Genomic DNA, 22,944 nt, shown 5'->3' with positions numbered 1-22,944 from the left:
TTACTCCCCTTGGTTCTCCGGCAGCAAAATGCCTGTATCAAATTTGAAGAAACCCATTTAGTTTACTTCCTGTTATCATTCAATCTAGTTTCAAGAATTTAGGCTTCCTGCAGCCTGCCTCCAAGTCGCGATAAGCTTGTATGCTTACAGTGACCTGTAAAAGCAAAGGCATTTTCACAGTGGTAAGGATCTAAACAATGTTAATGTGTGCACAGTGGATGCAGGTGCTCCCTGGACCCACAAAGAACTGAATCTGTGGATACGGGAGGGGACGGGGGGACGGACACAAGGCAGGTGGACGATACCTGCACTTTCCAGTGGATTCAGTTTCAGCTGACTCAGAGGCCCAGGTCAGATAATACCTTCCCCAATCTGCTCTCTACATGTGATGGAAAATAAGATTGCATCTTCTGGACTACTTCTGTCACCCTGAACTCCATGTTCATGTGATAAGCAATGCCTCCAGATGTTTTGGTTTCCAAACCCAGAGTAACAAAGCACGGTAGTGCTTCCAATGCCTTCCATGCAGTGAATGTAATAAAAATATAGATGGGCCTTTATAGTCATCTTCTTACACTGAACTGATTATTGTATTCACAATGAATGAATACCTGAGTACCGTGCAAACCACAGAATTGTTGTTTGTTTGTTCTGTAATGTGATAATTGCTTCATAAGTAAGGTCTAAAGTAAATCCTTTTCACAAATATCAAATGTTTGAGATTATAACCCTTTTTGAAGATGTTGGAACCAAAGGTGATAAGGAAGCAGAAACGTTTGGCACTGCATCCTAGCTTTGTAACTGGGCTCTTTCATCTAGCTGAATCTTTCACATCAAAAGTATCCTATTCTAGATATAATTGATTTGTTTATATTTAGGCTTATTAAAACACACAAATATTACTCCATAAACTCTAGGCAGTCTGCCACTGACAATCAGTAAAAGCTCTCTATGGAGTTCACAATCTTCCTATCGCTATATCCTAATAATAATAAAACAAAACAAAGAACAAGGATAAAACTATCCAAACGTCACTCCATTTCCAATATTGCAGTTATGAAATATCTTAATGACACGTAGAAAGATAATTAAAAAAAAATAACAGTAGTAGGCTTTAAAAAATTTAACACTTGGCCCCAATCCTATCCCCCACTATATTATGCAATGCATCTATGCTGCCAAAGAGCACACTGTATTGGGGGGGGGGGGAACCAGTTTGCCTGGGACAGATAAGTAAATATATTTCCTTACCTCTGTGCATGCTGCCTCAGTGGGACAACTCAGACCTAGGTCAGCTATTTTCCTGATGTGAGTCCAAAGAGAGGCAGGGGGCACATCAGGCTAGTAAATTGGGAATCAGATCCTCATGTGCACTGCACCGACCATGAACCACCCCTCTAACCCCAAACCACTCCCTGCTTGGCCCGCTCCCCACCTAAACCTCCCCCAATCAGGGCCCATGAGGGGGTTAAATGGAATAATTTGTATTTGGGCCTAGGGTCAAAGGAGGGAGCCCAGCATCTAAAGGGGGGCACACAGAAATTTCCTGAAATCTTACATTTTTCAATCTAACCCAAACTTGCTGCCCAAGCTGAATGATGAGGGTGTTACGCTGCTGCAAGCCATATGCACAGGGCCAAGGAATGCATACATGACAGTCCTTAACTCAGAGTTAAATCTGGGAGGAAACTGGCCTGCTACCGTAGCACTATGGCTTGTGGATCTGCTAACCACGAAGAAGTGTATAGGAGCTCAGGGACACAGCTGTGGAACTACAGCTGCTATAGAAGTTTTGGTGCACCTCAGGATACTTTCCATTCTAGTGTGAGCCTAAATATGATTATGCTACTTTCCTGCAATGATTTTCTATATTTAAAAGATTTTAGAGAGAAATGTAAAAATGTATTTGGCTTTCTATATTATTGTATCTAGCAGCCAACACCATGAGGGCGAGTAAACTCAGTACACCTAGGCTCCAAAAACGTTTCTGGCTGTCACTACCCTCCACTGCCCTGTTTTGCCCCCTCTCCACCCCCATAGCCACTCTCCTCTTGCTCTGTTTTTGTCCCTCCCCTTTCAGGAAAGGACCCCAAAAAAACTTTGTACCCCTGATAAAATTCCTCTCAGAGGTCCTGCCTCCAACATCACCTTACCTGCACTGATGTGACATCCGGGAGCTGTGGAATCATTCAAGAGCCTTCCAGCCTCTTACACTGGTGATCCAACAGTGTACGATAGCATTGTGCCATTTATGACACCATAAGAGGACTTACAGTGGCAAATCAGGAGATCTGCCACTGTAAGCCTTAAACCTTACATAAGATTGGGCTGCTCTTGTCTTAGTGAGTGAAAATTGTAGGGGGAAATTTATAGCAATAATTTATTGTGATTATGTCTGTAAAAATAGAGGAAAGGGCAACTGTTAATGTGCTACAAAAGAGGATAAATATTCACAACTGCATGATTTTTATGGGACAAAAAAAATCCCTTGAAGCAAATTCATTTAAATTGAGATAATGAACATGCCCAAAACGAAGTTAAATTGCTGAATGATTAAGACTTTTATTTCCTATGGTAATGTGTTTTGCTTCCCACTGAGTTCTAGTTGTCCATGAAGCATTTTATGTATCTTGAATGAACAAAAGCAGTAGCTGATTATTTAAGATAAGGAACGTTCCACACTAAGTATCAGAGATTAGAATTTGGCCCAGATGGCAGGACTAATATCATTAGGCGCCAACACATCACAGCTAATTGATTGTAAAGCCACAATAAAACTGTCACCACAATGTGAACAAAGATAACTGATGGCCAAGAAAACATTTTTTCCTTTTGAGTTTGAATTAAAAACATCCAGATTATAAATGGATGGATAGGTAGCAACATGGATGGTTAACCAGACTCAATTTACCGCTTTATTGGCTCTGGGAATTTCTGAATGGGGCCAGCAGAATGCTTTAAAGCTTACATTGAAGGAAAGATTACAGGATTTAGAAACTTAATTTGCACATCAACAGATTCAAATAAAGATAAGGACACTGTACAAATGTGAAAACAAATGTGCATTATTATTGTTGGTCTGACAATGGAATTTCTAAACCCACTTCAAGTCTCACTGAAACCACTGGAAGATGCAGAACACAGCAGAAAATCTGTACAATATTACCGTTATTTAGGATGTCTTTTACTTAGGCTTCGCAAAACTGAATGAGAACATTTGATACAATGGTCCCAGTGGGACTTGATCTTTCAGGTCTCTTGCAGAAGGAGAGTGAAATCATTGCTTAAGTGCCACTTCATTGTCATCATATGACTTAGTGATGACATGGATGAAAAGCAGACTTCAAAATCCATTCTTTCAAGTTCACAATAAGCTCTACAGAAAAACCAGAAGTGGCAACACATTGATCAAATGTACATAAGCTCTTCCTTTCACATCTTTTTTTAAGCCCCTCACATGATGAAAACTGAATAGCAACCCTATAGCGGCCCAGCTAGACCCTCCAAGGAATTGGAAGAGAGTTTTTGTTTCTTTTTATCTAGTAATATCATCTGATTTCAAGATAAATTAGAAATTGTCTCTAACTGGATTTAGAAAGCATTTTTTTTTCAAAAGCTGTTTAGTGCTGTTGGTCATGAAGCAGGAAAGATCCAAGCAGCTCTGAAAATAGGTAAAATTCCAGCACTATGTTCAGTCTTTGCAATTCTGAGAGCTGATCAACAAACATTATTCAGTGCTGCTCACTATCTTTCAGGAATACAGGGTTTTACAAAAGGAAAATACAGCATACTCAACATCTGATTTTCTTGAAGCATCTACATTTCTACAGAAATCATATCTGCCATCTTAATACACTGGGTCCCCGAGTTACGGACATCTACGCTGGCACTTATGTCAGGTACAGTATGTCCTTTGCATTGCTTCTGCACATGTGCAATAGTAGTGCACTGTCAAAAGCCACTACTACGTGAAAGTAGTGTGCTGTCAAGGTATGTGCACTCTGACTTCCATACAGATTCCAAAACAGAACTGGCAGGTATGTTATTGGACTTAGTGCACTGTAGTATTAGCAACTCTTTCACTTGTGTATACAGAATTGCCACCATCACAACTTATATGAACTTGAGCTTTCATTTCTATTCCTTGCTAGTATGAAATGAAGGAAAGAGTGACAAAAATAAACTCCCACAATCTCAAAAGGATGTGGATTGTCCCAAAGATCCAAAAATCAGGAACAAAACTTTCTTCGTTGGAAAACATATTAGAAACTCTGCATTGTCTCCTAATTCCTGTTCCCTGGTGCTTAAGTAATATCCAGTAATCTGGAGAGAGAATGAACTTGGTCCTGGAACTGGATTCATGCCACTCTGAGGTTTATACCCAGATATCCAAAGATACTTTCAGGTGAAATATCTTCAGGACCTCATTTTGGCTACCTTGATATTACCGCATGGATGTTTAACGGAAATCTGTGTGTGCAGCGTTCAAATGCCATAGCCAATGGCGAAACTTAGTGGAATGGCATGAAAAGAGGAGGGGGAGAGTTCAATGGGTGCCAAAGTGATAGCTTATGAAAGGAAGTTGGCTCACAGTGAAATCCTACTCTTTGGCTTTGTCAGAACAGAGCAGCAGGCACCAAACCCTGCGCCACAGGCTAGATCCCAGTGTCTGGAAAAAGACTTCCCCTTCATGCATGGCATTTACCATTCCACATTGCTGCCTCTTATCTTTCAAGCTGATCTTCTCAGAAAGTCACACTGGGCAGCCACTTCTGCAACCCATTTAATGTTAAAGCAGTTGGATTTAAGATCACTGAAGGATGAAATTAAGGGAACTGAATCAACCTTAAGACCATACGTTACTTTAACTGGACTTTATGTCAGATGACAGAGAAGTAAGAGCATTTGGAGTAAAGATTAAATAATACAATTTTCATGAGAGAAGTGATAGATAAAAGAAGTAAACTGTGTATAACTGAATACAGGGTGAGTCACTGAAATTATCCAAATAGTGTTTTAGATGGAGAAGTACTGGATTTATTTTCATATCCTTATCCAGTTTGTTTTTTAACAAGCATCTGGATTTCTGTTCCTTGGTTTTGTTATTTTGTCAGCTTTGAAGACTGGTTAGACTGAATTTGAAGACTGGTTAGAACCACGATTGTAGATCTCTGAGGCTGCATTCCTATACACACTTTCCTGGGAGTTAAGGAAAACGTCCTACAGGTAGACCACAGCTGCGATACAAGGACATCTGCAAGAGGGATCTGAAGGCCTTAGGAGTGGACCTCAACAGGTGGGAAACCCTGGCCTCTGAGCGGCCTGCTTGGAGGCAGGCTGTGCAGCATGGCCTTTCCCAGTTTGAAGAGACACTTTGCCAGCAGTCTGAGGCAAAGAGGCAAAGAAGGAAGGCCCATAGCCAGGGAGACAGACCAGGGACGGACTGCACTTGCTCCCTGTGTGGAAGGGATTGTCACTCCCGGATTGGCCTTTTCAGCCACACTAGACGCTGTTCCAGAACCACCTTTCAGAGCGCGATACCACAGTCTTTCGAGACTGAAGGTTGCCAATACAATACAACTCTTGTTTGGCCATTGAGTTGGTGAGGAAAGGTTGAGGTTGAAGGCCCTTCCTTTATGTCATTAACAACTTGCCTACTCCAAATCTGGAAGCTTCTAGGATGTGGCTTGGTTAGATCTCATACCATCAGCCCAATTTAAAATGCCATCACACTGGCCTAGGTCATGTTCTCCTAGCATGCACCCAGCACTGTATACAAACAAACACATCAGAAAATCCATCTGGCTACATTGTTTACATGTGGCTGTTAGTTGCTTGGCACTAGCCTATCACTACGTAATGGGTGAAGACTTTTTACTCCTCGAAAGGAGTCCTTGAACATTATTTACAACCATAGTTGGTTTTTTGTCACTATCAAAAAGTGTACAGCTAAGGAAAAAAATGAAGCTGAAATGCCTATGTGTCACTATGATCACTGGGTACTGTTAATATATTTTCCAGTGTACTAGAAAATACATCAATACGTTCATCTTACAGAACAGGTACACTAGTGTCCCATATACAACAACCAGGCAACTGTTAGGCTGTTTAATGATACCTTTTCTTTAGACTTCCTAAACTGGGCTGAATGCAGTTTAAAACACTTCAACACAGACCAAATGCCTCACACTCATTAAAAATGTACACAAGGTTAATGCATATTTGGCTTTGATATGTACTGCTTAGATATTCAGATAGTCAACTATGAACAACCCAAACACTGACAAGGAAAGATAGACTGGAAGTACAGCATTTCGGATGGTAACCAGGAAATCTTTGCAACCAAAACTCTTGTAAAAAACCATTTATAAAACATTTCTGAAAACATCAAGAAAACAGAACAAAGATACATGCAGTGACTAATGCTTTCTCCCCGATCTGGAAAGGCTCTCTCTCGGTTCTCTGAACGCTTACAAAAGACAAACACTAAGGGTCCTGTCACTTGCCACAAATTCCTCTGTGATAACTTAAGCCATGAGCTCTTTTTCTCCACCTAATAATCACTTGATGATAAAAGATGACTTCAGTCAGATAGTATGAGCTTGTCACTGAACCACTAATTAGGGGAATAAGAACACTAAACAACCAGGGCACGTATTTGAACAAAACCAACTCTGTTCAAGAATGGTTGCAGCAGCCAGCCTGAAGATTCATCTTGTACTGAGTTCACAGGCAGAAAAAACAGGAACACTGAAAAGCTGTGATAATACTCCACCATTTATATCCTCCTATAGACCCTCTGCAGTTTCCATTCTATATAAGGATTGAAAACCATGCAGCTTTTCAGAGCACTTACTGTGCTGGGGTTATGAACATGAAGTCTAACCACTGCAGTCCAAGAGGTCTGACACTTGATGAGAGGTATGAAATGTCCTTATAACTCACTATTTCTTATAAACTTCCTTCATTTGGCTCCGTGAGCAGCGGACGAACAATCAAGGCACAACCTCCCTGGAATCTTCATTTTGAACTGCAAGTTTTGGTTTCTCAATACAGATTTCTCAGACAGGAAAGCAGGACATTCTGTAGTCAGAATAACTCTATTGCTAATTTGCCTTTTCCAAAAGTGTTCTGTCATTCAGAGCAGTTTCTAGACCAAACGTAAGCCTTGACAGGCCCAGGCTCAAATTAAACCCTGACTATTTATTTATTTAGAACATTCAAGGCATTGCCTTCAAACTGTGAAGCTCCAGTTCCTTAAAAACCACTGAGCAAGGTGAAAGACTAAGACTGCAATCCTAACGTCACTTTCCTGGGAGTAAGACCCATTGAACACATTAGGACTTACTTCTAAGTAGACCTGGTTAGGATTGTGGCCTAAATAGTTTAAAAGGAAAGAGAGCTTCATAGTTTGAAAGCTAATGCCTTTAATTAACCACTATCTCAAGCAGCTGTGAAGTATATTTTTCTCAAGGGCAACTTGCATAATGCATATAGGCTAAGGCTGAAATCCTAAAACATCCTGAACGCAGTGGAACTGAGTGGACATGTCTAGAATTGCACTGTAGGAATATTTAGCAACCACTGAACTGTTCCAACTGAAAACCCATGAGAACTACCTCTCCTTCTGCTAAGATTTCTCATGGGAGAATCAGCATAAGAGCAGCTCTGATGGATCAGACAGATGGTCCATCTAGCCCAGCATCCTGTTGTACAAAATAGCTGACAAGATGCTTCTGAGAGTCTGCAAACACAGTTGCTGCACCTGCTTTTTATTGGATTTAAACAGAGTAATCAATATGTGAAATAATGCATTTTTATTATTACTGTTACATTTTGGAGTGTGTTTTTTGGCTGCATTGATTTTAGTGTTTTAAGTTTGCAAAGTAGGCTGCTTTGAGCACCTCCCTAATGGGAGTGGGAAAGCACAGGATTTACATTTTTTAATTAATTAATAAGTAATATAAATATCCCTGATCTTAGCACAATGTTAATCATCTGTGCTCCATCCCAATCTTTTCTTGACATTTTTACATGTCAAGAGAGTCAGCTGTTCAAGATAATTACATTCTGTTGCCATTAGTTTGTAATAAGATATGGAAAGTGGGGTCTATTTATCTGATGAGATTTCTAAACTTCTCTAGTAAGAAGACAGTTTTTCTGTTTTTGATGAAACCAAACATGTTTGTGATGTAGACATCAACTATATACTATATCTCCAGTACAAAATGTTTATCACCCACTCTGCAGAACAAATATGTGGACTATGTTTCTCTTTATTTAACACAACACACATTTAGCAGGTGCTCTAAAAAAAAGTCAGCCAGTATTCTTGAGTGATGCTGTCAACTTTTGGTTCATTTTTTAAAAAAATAACTCTTTTCTGTGAAGCTCACACTGAAAGAATCAATTACAGTACTCTGTCAATCAGGTGACATCATCAGTAATTTAGTTCGGAATTTGTTCCATGTTGGGTTGCGTTCCACTTTCTGTGAAACAATCTAATTAATACTATTGAGCTGCAGCTGCATGATTCACAACCTGTGCTGTTACAATTCTCATGGCATTCTATCCTTAGCAAGGAAAGCCAAGCCCTTGGAGAATGTTGACCAAAAGGCCCAGTTGTTGGTGTCTAAAGGAATAACAGATGGCTTCACCTTTCCTATCATTATGGCAGGCCTGTGCAGGTGATTTTACAAAGTAGTTCTTTACCATTTTGGTGTAAGCAGTGGTTGTTCATAAAACAAACTGGCAACAGTTACTACACTATTTTAAACACTTTATAAAGTGTGTTCTGCTAAATAAATGGCCACACCTTCTATTTATAGTGCAAGCAACTTGTATGCTATACAAGCAACTTGTATAGTGCTAGTAACTTCTATTCAAGCAAAATATGCACAGGACTGGAGCCTTTATACATGTGCTGTTGAAGTGGTCAGGAACTACTGGTAAGAATAAACCATAATTCTATGACCATTTGAAGTGTTAGGGCACAATCCTAACCAACTTTCCAGCACTGGCATAGCTGTGTCAGTGGGGTATGTGCTGCATCCTGCAGTTGGGGGGGGCAGTCATGGAGGCCTCCTTAAGGTAAGGCAATGTTTGTTCCCTTATCTCAGAGTTGCATTGCCCTTATGTCAGAGCTGGAAAGTTGGTTAGGATTGCGGCCTTAGTGATGGAATCAGCAAAATTTAATGCATAGCATAGCAGCACCCATATTCATTTTGTGTGCAAAAAAATAAACAGAACACCCATATTAAAAGATAGTCAGAAGGAATAAGGGGTTTCTGAAGAACATATTCGTCCAGCTGAAGACTGTTTTCCCATCAAATTGAATTGGGAAGTGGGAAAAAGTTGATCTAATTGTCCTTTCATCACTACATGACATAGGCTACCATCCTCAAAATAGTCACATTTTGTTCAGCACAATCCCTCCCCAGATACGGTTTTAAAGAGTGACCACTCCGCACAAAATGATTCATTACTTAGTTTGTAATTTTTGAATTGTGAATGGAGAAACAAAGAAAGGAAACTGTAGTAAGAGAAAAAACAAACCAAGTTTAAAGGAACATTCTGGTAAGGATAACTGTTATAAATATATAGTACTTTGGAAGCAGCTTTACCTCTCTTCCATTTATTTGCCCATGCACTTCATGGTATGCAAGTTCAATTGAACATATAGCAAGGTCCTTCACGCAACAATTCAAAATATCCATATCCAAATCAATATCCATGACAGAAACATATATATTCCTTTCTTGTTGCAAAATGGAAACAAGAGAAAAACAGCTCTTTTAGGAGCTGCATGAAAAAAGTTTTGTTTTCAAAATTGTGGAAAAAAGCAGAAAGTAGGTGATAAAAAGGAAAACATGCTTTCATGAAGGCCCTGAAAAAGGAACATACTCTTGAAAAATGCTATAATTCTTGAAACATTAATGTTGAAAATAAACTTTTTGTCTTGTATTCTTCTTGTAACAAACAGGAGTGTTTTCTGTTTTTTGTTTTTTTAAAACCACTCTTTAACTAAGGGCGCAATCCTATCCTGCGCTGGAACAGACAAACCAGGAGGCTTGCACTGTATCCAGTGCAAGATAGTGGCCAGAAGCAGCTCAGCCAAAGGTAAGGGGAAACAGTTCCCCTTACCTCTGGGTAAGGGCTGCTGGCCCCTATGGGTCTCCTTGGACTTGTGCCACCTCTTGAAGTGGCGCAAGTCCGAGGAGAGCGGAGAGGCTTGAAGCCGCTCAGTTCTCCCTGGGTATGGAGGTTGGGATCTGGCATAACTGCCGGATCCCAACCCCACCTCCCACTCCCTGCCCACCCGCCCCAGGGCCGCCCATCGCCTGCCCTCCCCCCACCCAGGAACACCTCTCCCCACCTCCCTTTTGTGCTTGCGTCGGCCCAGCTGGGCCAACTCAAGCATCCGAGAGGAAGCTGGCATGGAGGGTTTTGTCAGCCTCTGTAGGCCGGCACTTCTCGGAGCCCTGGCCTGGCTTCCTCTCGAGAAGGCACAAACATGCAAAAGTCCCTTGCGCTGGCCCAAATATGGGTCAGGATTGCACCATAAGACAGATTTGACTACAGGAGCATGAAGGAGCCAAGGAAATGTCACACTAAGGACCAAATCCTATCCAAGTTTCCAGCACTGGTGCAGCCGTGTCCATGTGGTATAAGCTATATTCTGTGGTGGGGGGCAGTCATGGAGGCCTCCTCCAGGTAAGGGTAGGTCTGTTCCCTTTTCTCAGGGCTGCATTGTAGCTACAACAGTACTGAAAAGTTGGATAGGATTGGGTCCTAATTTATGCATAAGATCCATGCAAGACACACCCATCTAGATTGCAGTGATACCATGAGAAAAATTTCATAATGCATAAGTAACAATATTATCTAAATTAGGGTGGTGCAAATCATGTAGACCCTTTGGGGCTGCTGAGGTTCTACCTGAGGTAAAGGGAATTACTTCCCCTTGCCTCGGGCTAAGCCACAGCCAGCCCCAAACTTGCACTGGATACAGTGCAGGCCAGCCAGGATTGCGCCAGCCAGGATTACGCTGCAAGAGTTCTAATAATTGGCTCCTATTCAAAGCAAGGAAGATCTGCTATAGAAGTAAGTAAGGGTTATACGGAACTAAACCAGCATCCTATCTCTGGTAAGAGTATGAAGTCAATGGTATGAGAAACCAAAGAGCGGAGACTTTATCAAGAGGTTCACTCTTGTTGCTCTGAATGGCAGCTATAAACTTTTAACTACCTCCATGTTTGGAAGTGATTTTCAAAAACCAATTCTGAATTTGTTTTTTATTAAAATAAACACTAAAATTAATTAGAATTTTTATACAGCATTTCAAGGGTTCAAAGCACCCACCATATATCATCTCAGTAATCTTTACAATGGCAAGTAAGGCAGGACAATATCATTATTATGAGATTTTTAAAGTACAATGGGCCCACTTTATCCACAAGCTCCACATTCATAAATTGAGGGCCTGATCCAGAACAATCACCGCCGGCCCAGCGCTAGTACTGAGCATCACAAATGTGCCGTAAAGCACCTCACGACGCTTACTGCTGGCTCACGCTGAGCCAGTGCCAGGCAAAGGTGCAACAACTGCCATCCAGAGCTCTGGGTGGCAGACAGGTAAGTCAGGGTGAGGGAAGGCATTCCAGAGCAGGGGGGCAGGGAGAAGGTATGGCAGGGGAGGGAGGGGGTGGGACCAGCAGATATCAGCTCCGTCAGATCCACAGCCCCGCATTGGGCCTCCTGGCCTGACACAGGGCTGCTTTACTCTGTGCCGTCTAAATAGCCAGCGCAGAGTCAAGTAGCACCATTGGCAAGTAGCAGAGTCAAGTAGCACTGGTTTTTTTTTACCTTACCCAGAAGAAAAGGATGAATGGCCCCCTGAGGAGATGGTGGGAGCTGCCAGCGGCTGCCCGGCATCTATAGGATGCAGCAGCAGCCATTTTGGCGCCGCTGCTGCCCTGGGCACCGGGCAGCTCAAGACTAGGCTGACAATCAACTGCGGATTGAAAATGTATTTCAAAAAATTTACATATCCTACTGTAGCCTCATTTGCCTTGTGCCCCCATTTTCACAAGTTTAGGCAATTTACATGTTTTACCCAATACACAGAATTTGAACAAATTTACACAATTTATGCAAATTTCTGCAATTAGGTAAATTTACGCCATTTTGTCAGCATGAGCTCTGAGAACTTGAACATCCATGGATTTTGGTATTCGTGTGGGGTTCTGGAACCAAAGGCTCACAGATATGAAAAGCCCACTGCAATTTCCCCTACTGCACAACTCGAACAGCTGAGTACACTCCACACAGTTGGTATTCTGTATCATATATTAATTCAACTGACATTTTAGAAAGATTAAACCCAAATTTTTTTTATTTAGAAAATAATTCAGAAAGTAAAAAGCAAAGAAAATTGCTTTCTCACCTGAATACTGTACACACAAAAGACAGAGCGTGAATAAGTACAGCAAGTGAAGCTTCCATTTCCACTGATAGCACCAAACCTGGTTTTCATTAGACATCCTATGAAACATGAAATAAATTGAGAAAATGTCAGGTATGTTCTGTTTCTATAGTACTTTAGCAAAATGACCATAAATATACTTTTAACAAAAACGGTTGTGGAAAATGCACACCTGTTGAATAAACTTTAGTGGCAGAGACCCTGGACTGTCAGAACTCTAAAATACCTTTTCCTCCTTTTTGTAACTGGCAGGCACAATTTGCCTTCAAAGTGTCAATAAAGTGTATTGTTCAATTGAAAAGAGGGCAGCCATAGATTAAATCTGAACTAGCACTTTGTTGGAATATATATCTAGCTCTGTCAGATTCAGTTTAAGCATGCTAATAGCAACTGTTAGCCTTTATTACTAAATTTGGCACAGCAGCAGGAATGGATTCTGAGGTGCAAGCTCTATCAAAGAGTTGTAGAATATTCTTTGTTTACTGTTAAAGAAACAATGCCATGATTTGTCAAAGCCATAAAATATGACCTGGACCTCACCTCCTGAGGCTCCTTGGACTTATAGCTGGCATAGGTCTAAGAAGACCCACTGGCGGCCTACCAGGAGGTTAGTTAAAACACTCAGCAGTGGACCTCCCCAGCTCTGCGCCCAGGGCAAAGGTCCGCAGTGGCACCCCCCACAGGCTGTCTCCGCTCCCCTCACTCGAAAAGCTGCCCCCCCACTCACCTGAGGTTCATGGAACCTCGCGCAACCTCCAGCTGTGTCGGGAAAACCTCTGTGAGGTTCCCCAACGCTTTAAACTGTGCTTCTGGAAAACCAGAAGCACAGTTTCTGCCCCCGTCGGAAGCCTCAGAGAGGCTTCCGTGGGTTCTAGTGGACGGTGCCTGGGGCTTTTGCCCCATCTCAGTCTCTGGAAGGTCCGCTGCTGAAAACACTTAACTTACCACCCAGTTCTATCACTTACCAGAGCATGCAGCATGCACTCTGGCATTGCAGGTACATAGCATAAACTGGTGAGGGAAAAATTAGGTGCAGGGTTTCCCAGCTGCTGCAGTACTGCTAGCAGGCGATAGAATGTCAATGAGATACGGGTGGGGTGGCATATTGCACAATTTACTAACAGACTGCAAGATTCCTCAGTATTTTGGATAAATATAAGATTTATCCAGAAAAGAACCCTAGAAGGCTTCTGAGATAGGATTTACTCATCTAGTGACCATGCTGATTTTCCTTCAGGTTTGTTCTATATTCTTAATAGTTTTACCTTTAATTATGCTTCTCACTAGTTCACCCAGAAGAGATGTGAAGCTGACCAGTCTATATCCCTTTGTAACTATCAGTATTATACAGGCTATCTTCCAAGCTTCTGAAGTTGAGTAAAATAACATTACATATTTTTGTTAGAAGATCAGCAATTCTACATTTGAGTTTCTTGGGTGGATGCCATCTGGACCTTTGATTTCTTAATTTTTAATTTGTTAGTACTCTCTGAAGCTTATAATGTCACCTATTCTATACCTCAGTTCTGCAGACTCCTATCCCGAGAATGAAAGTTCAGTCACAGGTATTTGTACTTCATCTTCTATAGTGAAGACAAATGCAAAGAATCCATTCAACTTCTCTGCAGTTTCCAGATCCTCTTTAATCTCCCCTTTCAATTCCTCATTATCTAACGGTCCAGCCACTTTCCTGGCAGGTTTCCTGTTTGTTATGTATTTAAAGAAATTGTTATTGTTTGCTTTGTCACTCTCAGCTACGAGATCCTCATATTCTTTGTGCAAATCTCTTATTGCCAGTTTACATTTTTCAGTCAGAGTTTGCGTCCCTTTGTTCTTGTCATCTGGATAAGAATTTCATTTTCTTGCCTTTTAGAGCTTCCTTAACTCCAATTGTAAGCCATGCTGGTATATGGACCTGATGGTGCCTTTCCTACTAAGTATTCTAGTTGACCTTCTGTTATTGTGATTTGATATAACCACCATGAACTCAGGAGAGATTTTGCCCTCTTGATTTTCCTCTTTAGTTCGCTTTTTATTTCTACATTGTCCCATATTCTCTCTCTATTAGCAACAAAAGTGAAAGGTTATCCAGAAAGCTCTCTTAAGAAAGCCCAAGTGCTTATGCACATACATCAGGACTTTTTTTCTCATCTTTAATTTGTTTTTAATTTATGGGACTTTTTTTTGCCAAATATAGCACAATCCCATTCTTGCTCTTATACAGGCAAATAAATTAACAAATTAAATACTATAAAATCAACTACAAAAAGGCACTTGAGAAAAGTTCCAGATTTGTCAGTGCAAAAGATGTAAGATGCTGGAATCCAACAGTCCAATACCGCTGTATCCCATGGGGATGGGAAGCAGTGCAGGGTCTACTTGGGGCAGGCAGGGTCTAACCTCCAGGCAGCCCTGATGGGTCTCCTCGGATCTGCGCCTGCTATTGAGCAGGCATAGATTCGAGGAAACCGTCAGGTCTCCTGGTTTGGGAGGGTGTTAGGATATGGCAACAGGGCCTGCCGCCATCTCTGCCCCCCTCCCAGCCTGCTCTCTCCCTCGCCATGCCTTCCTCCCGCCCTGGAATTCCTTCCCCCTGCTCAGACATACCATTTTGCTGCAAGGCGCTCGCCCAGAGCTCAGGGTGGTAGTTCCCCATCCTCCACTCTGCATGGACTTGGCGCAGGCTCACACCAGCACCCACGCCAGACCCACACAGAGTATCGCAGGCATACCTTATGGCATGTTTGCAACGCTGCACACAGACGCTGGGCCGGCATGTATCGAATATGATCAGGTCCAAGTAAACTGAATTTATCCAGATAAATTATAATATTAGCATATACAGCCACTGGGCTTTTTTAACCCCACTCCCACTTTGAAGCAGCACATCCCCATGTATGCCCAAAATACCACTGGTTATGAAAGCTTGATCCTAAAACCAATCCCAGGCAACCCAGGGCAGCTCCAGGCTGCTCAGATCTGTGTCACCTCTTTAGGTGGCGCAGATCCAAGTAGTCCCATTGGGCTACTTAATTCCCCTTGCCATGGGCTGAGCCACAGGCAGCACCAACCCCACATTGGATACGGGGCAGGGCAGCTGGTTTTCCCATTCCAGTGTGGGTTAGGATTGGTCTGCTCATCAGATGGATTTAAAAGGGAAATTGCATTCATGAAAGAAATTAATCTTAGTTACTAGTTAAGTTTTCTAATGACTTTTTATTTTACATAAATGAGTTGCTGCTTATGAAATCTTTTTTCTTTATGGAGGGTTGATTTAAATTATGAACTTGAAACTGGTTTAGCTTTCTGACACATAGTAAAATTAAACTTAATAGTGCTGTAGATGATCATACCCTAGTTGGAATCTCTAAAACATAAAAAGCTCTTTGAAGAAGCCAGACACTAAAATAACCAGATTAGTACACAACAAAATGATTGTCCTGCATCTCAGTGCAATTGCAATGAAATCTAAAGTCTCTGAAAAGTGAATGCCAGAGGACTATAACGAATAGTTAATAAATGTACAAATATGCTGGGTTCTTTCAAAGATCTAGATGTTTTCCTTTGATTCTATTACTTTCAGTTCCCTTTCTGTAATTGAGGATAATAGTGAAATACCTCACAGGTTACCAGTGAGAAAAATGCAATTATCTTCCTTGAACATTAGAGACAGGACAGATTATGAAGCTATTTCCTAATATAACTTCAAAGTATCTTATGTATCTGAACATGCCTTGTGATTATTCTACCACTACAACCCTGAGTTAAACTGGACAGTGTAAATACAGGCCACATCATGACTATTACAGTGATGAGAAATCCAAACTTCCATATTCAGTCAAGTTTACCTTAAGATAAATTCTCCTGCTTTGAGGAATAAGAAGAAATCATTCTGATTTCTATGCATCCTGATGCATCTATGATATGAGCCTTATGGCATAGAGTATGTGCAGAAAATGTAATATAGTCTAAGAATTGAGCTCTATTTAATAACTGAGATAACTAATAGCTAATACTAATTATACTAACAGCTGACAGAAGAGCACAGAAACTGTTTTCAGAAAATAGGCAATTCCCCAATCAATCTACTGACTGGTTCTTGAGCTGTAATTCCCTTACATTGTTTTTACAAAGGTGTTTAAAACTTTACTGTGACTAGAACTATTTCAGAGGCAAAGAGGAATGAAGTCTATCAAAAACTATCAAAAACTCCTGCAAGTTTTTCAATCCACTTGATTCCTCTCGCTACCTCTGTCTCCCCCCTTTTCATGCACACCTTCACTCTCTTTCCAATTGCAGCCTCCTCCTTTTGGTGCAAGTAGTGGAACAGGATGGCCACAGTGCACTCTGCCTAAAAATATCAGATGGAATAACATACAACTCCTGTGATGTAAAAATGGAATGAAAATTCTCCATAATTGAACAGTCTCACTACCTCAACCCCGAGACATTACATAGTTCAAACAGATCCGCCAAGTTTACTTTCTGGAGTGGGAACCTAATGGGCTTCATAGGAGCCTCCAACACAACCAGTTTTACTTCTTCCTCCTGCTACCTCTGACTCCTGTAGATGTCTGAACTGCCTGTGTTCTACCAGACTGCAGCAGTGGCTGGCATACCACAGTGTTAGCTCACATAGATACACACATGGAGTTTCCATTTAAATACTCATGTTATACAAACACACACAACAGCATCCATAAGGGAACCGTTACTGACCACTTAGTTAAGTTTGCACAGAATCACAGGTTGAAAGTGACCGCACATCCAACCCTGTGCCCAAAGTCAGTACATTCTCCTGCCAGCACTTCAGAGATTTCCTTATGCAGTCAAGGTGCTGTGCCACAAGATGTTGCCATGGGTGCTGTAGAAAAAGTTCTGCAGAGCAAAAATGAAAAACCATATAGAAAGGGGAAACAACTCTCTCACAAAAAAAACTTCAACCTATAATTCAACATAGGGAATTTCCACAGATAGCAACCAATCAGTTTCAGAGTGTAAGCAATCATCCAAACATCCCAGAAGAAACTTATGCAATTCCATGTCACTCACTCACTAGCTGTGGTTTTTCCCAATGTTCAAGTATAAGACTCTTGCATTTGCTGGCTTCCTGGGACTGCAAACTGTTCTCTAAAATATGTGATTGGTGGGCTGTATTTAGCTTGCTGAGCCACAAGTTGTGTTGGACTACCCTGATGTATTGACCTAACAAAAAAGGAGAGCCAGAAGTACATATAAAAGGAACAAAGCACCTTTTTGAAGATAACTGAGGCATCAGAATAGAAAACCATATACTGCATCCTTGATTACCCTATTCAACTCTGCTTTGAATTAAGTAATTGAATTTGCCCTCAGTCACACCAGAAGATTTATGAGGGAGTAGATTTCACATAATTAAAACACTTTCCCCCAAGACTTTATGAACATGGAAGCCTGAGGCGTAGAGCTCTAGATACTGGGCTGTAATGCAGGCAGGAGTGATGTCTACAGAAATGGAGCTGGAGCATGGGATTCTGAGGGTGGGGCCTAGTATGAATAACCAGGCCCCACCCTCAGAATCCCATGCTCCATCTCATTTCTGAAGGAAAGTGATTGAAGAGTGCAGCAAAAGACTTCTATTACAGCTTATTTCTCTTCTGTCTTTGTGAGTGCAATTCCATGCCTACTCAGAAGTTCTACTGTGTTCAATGAAATTGACTGCTGACTGACTGTTGGCAACCTTCAGTCTCAAAAGACTATGGTATGCTGAATGGTGGTTCTGGAACAGCGTCTAGTGTGGCTGAAAAGGCCAATCCGGGAGTGACAATCCCTTCCACACCGGGAGCAAGTGCAGTCTGTCCCTGGTCTGTCTCCCTAGCTATGGGCCTTCCTTCTTTGCCTCAGACTGTTAGCCAAGTGTCTCTTCAAACTGGGAAAGGCCATGCTGCACAGCCTGCCTCCAAGCAGGCCGCTCAGAGGCCAGGGTTTCCCACCTGTTGAGGTCCACTCCTAAGGCCTTCAGATCCCTCTTGCAGATGTCCTTGTATCGCAGCTGTGGTTTACCTGTAGGACGTTTTCCTTAACTCCCAGGAAAGTGTGTATAGGAATGCAGCCTCAGAGATCTACAATCGTGGTTCTAACCAGTCTTCAAATTCAGTCTAACCAGTCTTCAAAGCTGACAAAATAACAAAACCAAGGAACAGAAATCCAGATGCTTGTTAAAAAACAAACTGGATAAGGATATGAAAATAAATCCAGTACTTCTCCATCTAAAACACTATTTGGATAATTTCAGTGACTCACCCTGTATTCAGTTATACACAGTTTACTTCTTTTATCTATCACTTCTCTCATGAAAATTGTATTATTTAATCTTTACTCCAAATGCTCTTACTTCTCTGTCATCTGACATAAAGTCCAGTTAAAGTAACGTATGGTCTTAAGGTTGATTCAGTTCCCTTAATTTCATCCTTCAGTGATCTTAAATCCAACTGCTTTAACATTAAATGGATTGCAGATTACTCACTAAGCAGTTAGTCTATAACGTAGTAGACCATAGAAGATTCATGGAGAACATGCTGGTCAAAGACCATGTAGCTCTGATGTGATATGTAAACTCCATGATGTATTGCCACAGAGGAGAACTCAGTTTGACCCTCTCGAGCTCCATGTTACAAAGCGTGACTTTGAACACAGTAAGGAAGAAAATAAAATTTGCTCCTCTACAGTAAAGGGAAGTTCCATCTACATGGAAGTTAACAAAAGAGAGCATGCAATAGAGCAGGGGTGTCAAACATAAGGCCTGGAGGCAGGATGCGGCCCACAAAAGCTTTCTATCCGGCCCTCAGGCTCTCAGCTGCTGAGCCATGCTGAGGTGTTACTGCTGAAAGGGCAGCCCACTTGAAAATTAAGAGTTCCCATATCTTGAATATGATCAAGATATGTATATTTTTCTCTTCTGTCATTTGTAGCTAATGAGTTCCTAAGTGAGAAAAAGTGCTTATTTTTGGTCATGACCTGTTTAACGACATCACTTCCTGCCTAATGACATCACCCTCAGCGGGCATCATGAATACTATTCCGCCCTCTGTTTGAAATGAGATTGACACCCCTGCAATAGAGATTCCTCATGAACACTAACATTTGCTGATATTGTACAATAGACTTAGAAAAAACTACTGACATCAGTTTTAAAAGGCATCTGAGACTAATCTAATTTCCAGGCTGCTTTGAGACAGTATAGCAACAAATAGAAAGCAAATGTTAACATTAACAGACAATATTCTGTTTGCATCTTTTTAGATTGTGAGCCCTTTTGGGACAGGGAGCCATTTAGTTATTTGATTTTTCTCTATAAACCGCTTTGTGAACTTTTAGTTGAAAAGCGGTATATAAATACTGTTGTTGTTGTTGTTGTTGTTATATCCATAGCAGAAATGCTGAATCTGACACCACCACTTCCCTCCAGCCCAATGTGGACATGGGTCACATTGGTCTGCAACCTTCTCATTCAAAGGAGCTCAATCATTCATAAGATTCCTTAATGAAACTGGAAGTCCTCCACTTCTGGGTTTGTGAAAACCATGTAAGGAACACTAAGAACTGTGTAAGGAAGTTTCATTTCTTAGTGTTCTTTACATCAGTGTTTCTCAGACTGTGGGTCAGGACTCACTGGGTGGGTCGTGAGCCAATTTCAGGTGGGTCACCTTTTATTTCAATATTTTATTTTTCATTTATAAGACTTGATGCTACCATGGTATGTGACTTCATGTGGTGAAATGGGACAGATCTGTACTTTTAACAGACAACTATGTATATGCTTTTAACAAACATAATAAATGGCCTTACTCCTGGGTAAGTGTGGGTAGAATTGCAGCCTAGGATAGTTAAAAATTTTCCTGCTTGATGATGTCACTTCGGGTCATGACATCACTTCCAGTGGGTCCTGACAGATTCTCATTCTAAAAAGTGGGTTCCGGCGCTAAAAGTTTGACAACCACTGCCTTATATGGTTTTCACAAACCCGGAAGTAGGGGACTTCCAGTTTTATTTAAAGAAATCATATGAACAACAGAGTTCGTTTGAATGTTTCCCCCAGAGCACCATAGAAGAAGCAATGGTGACAGCATCCGATGGTATCCTAGGTCATGCTTCCCCAGTCCAACATAATATTTACCTATTTACCATGTAAGCTGATTCTACAGCATATTTACTGAGAAGTAAGTCCCACTGAATTCAGTGGGGATAACTCCCAGCAAGAGTGCACACAGAATATCAGCATTCTTTTTTTTTTTTTAAATCTCAAATGAACACTTGAAGCTGAACTGATTCTGAGTCGGACAATTGTTCACAGTGACTAGCAGCAACTTGCCAGGATTCTGGACAGGGAACTTCCCCATCTCTCCAGGTCATGAGGAACCTTCCACATGCAAAGCATCTGCTCTATTACTGAGCTATGCCCTACCCCATCCCAGAGGCTCACAATTTCAAATCAAAACCCGAAGAGAGGAGAAAAAGATTTTTAAAAATTACGTTTTCTACATTTTCTTTCAATAAGAAAGTTTATTCAACTGCCTAGAGGGCAGAGTAGTGCCTCCAGCGTGTAATGGACTTATTGCAGGAACTCTATGATGATACGATATTTTGAGTTTACATCATTAATTACCTTAAAAAGTCCTAAGAATTACAGCCAACAAAGAAGCATTCTTTTTTTAAATTAAGGAACACTGGGAACAGGACTCCTCAAAATTCACTCTCTACCTGTTACTACTTGAGTTCACATCTAAGTACAATCAAACAGACTTCATAAGTACTTCACAAGAATCATCCAGCAGAGGAGATGAGCCTGTTTTGTAAGTGCGCTTGACTGTAGTCATTGCAGTGAAATGGGCAAGCCCTGCTCCTAGGAGGCATACAAATATATAGTCACCCAAATCTGTGTCACATCTGTATCATTCTTTCCCCAAGTAAAAGGAAAAACAATTTATGCCCAACAATCTATGAGACGGGGGGGGGAGCATGAAAGTACAAAGGAACTGAATACCTTCTGCTCTGTGAACCTCCTCACCTTTTACTTGGTTTTACTGCCAGCACCTTTCGGATTAGAAATATCTCCTTTACAAATGTGTGACTTCAGAGCTCACCCTTGCTTTCACTTCAGTGAAGTTTTGGATTTAAACTATGCATCAACAGAAATGTGCTTTCGTTATAAAGTTCTAACAAAAAGCAGAGGCTTGCTGCAAACATGCGCCTTTTCTTTCTACCACAGGACAAAGTGTGCAAACAAAAACACGAAACTGCTATTACTTGGTAAACAGCGACAGATGTCGCAAAACATCTGGCTATCGTGCCCTGTTGCCGCTATATCGATTTTATACACGCTCGGAGTTTGTGGAGTTCTCACTTCTTCCTGGGTTCTACTTGCTGTTCGTTTTATACCATTTCCACAGTTGCCTTTGCTTCTGTGCAAGCCACTTTATATGCGGCGGGGCAGAAACAAGGACTAGAAATGTCTGAAATCAAAACAATGCAAGGTGGACTTTAAACCACTGACAGCACCTGCACGGTCCCCACTCCTGGTAAAAGATCCCTGAGCAACAAGTCGCCACCATGTGCCCCATCCCTGCCCTTTTGGGGAGGAAGTCAGGCTCCCAGAGCCCAATCCTATGCATGCCTACTCAGACCTAAGTCCCATTCTAGTCAATGGGGCTGACTCCCAGGAAAGTGTGGATGGGACTGTAGCCCCAGTCAAACTCGGGATTGACTATTTGGGGGCTGGGAAGCCTCTCACCTGTGCTCCAGGAGAAAGGGTTTCCCCACTGTTCTGGCCCTGCCTACTTTCTACCTAGAAGGGAGCCCCCATCAGGGCAAGGGGGAGGGAATCCCCCTGCCTCTTCCCTGCCAGCAAAGCCAAGTGGGGGTCTTTGGTTCCCCGGGGGCCGGCATGGCATCAGAGCCCTCACCACGAGCGAGGCGCCTTGCGCGAGCACACAGCCTGCCCCCATCCAAGCCGAGACTTACATGTTGGCATTACTTGGTCCCAGCAACCATCCTCTTCCTCCTCCTCCTCTCGCTGACGAACTGGCTGGACAGGCTCAGGAGCCGCGGTACATCAGCCGCCGGGTGCCCACCCCGGCCACGCGCGAGGCTGCGGGGGAAGGCAGAGCGCGGCGCGCCAGACGCTGCCCAACTTCGCTCCTGGAGTCTCCCGAGAGTCCGCGCGCAGCGTCCAGGTGGCTGTGCTGCCGCCTCAGCAGGGGCCGGTGTGCGACTCCCGGGCGCGCTGGCGGGCCGCACGCGCCTCGGGAGGCTGGGCTACAACGCGCAGCCCCACCCTGCGGCGGCGGGGGTGTGGTGGAAGGGTCCCCGAAGCGTCCGCCTCGTCGCTGCGCTTCACAGGCGCAGCCCCTGGCGAAGGCAGCCCCGCCACTGCCCCGAGGGCGCACGCCAGCAAGCCCCTGCAAACGCGCGGGAAGCGGGCC

General features: G+C 42.3%; 1 protein-coding gene across 2 annotated transcripts in view; it reads right to left on the bottom strand.

Annotated features, from left to right (window-relative positions):
- ADGRG6 (adhesion G protein-coupled receptor G6) overlaps window positions 1-22,740 on the bottom strand; it is a 124,485-nt gene extending 101,745 nt beyond the window's left edge. For both annotated transcript variants that reach the window (XM_066615234.1, XM_066615225.1), the window contains exons 1-2: window positions 22,484-22,740; window positions 12,446-12,543 (exon numbers count right to left, since the gene is read on the bottom strand). In XM_066615234.1, the coding sequence (XP_066471331.1) occupies window positions 12,446-12,543; window positions 22,484-22,485 (100 nt within the window). In that variant the 5' untranslated portion in view covers window positions 22,486-22,740. The remainder of the gene's footprint in view (window positions 1-12,445; window positions 12,544-22,483) is intronic.
- Window positions 22,741-22,944: the final 204 nt, after the last annotated feature.

This window comes from Tiliqua scincoides, chromosome 1 (assembly GCF_035046505.1).
Source record: "Tiliqua scincoides isolate rTilSci1 chromosome 1, rTilSci1.hap2, whole genome shotgun sequence".
Taxonomy (NCBI): Eukaryota; Metazoa; Chordata; class Lepidosauria; order Squamata; family Scincidae; genus Tiliqua; species Tiliqua scincoides.
Note: the sequence above shows the minus strand (reverse complement) of the source record. Positions and strands in the feature narration are given on the sequence as shown.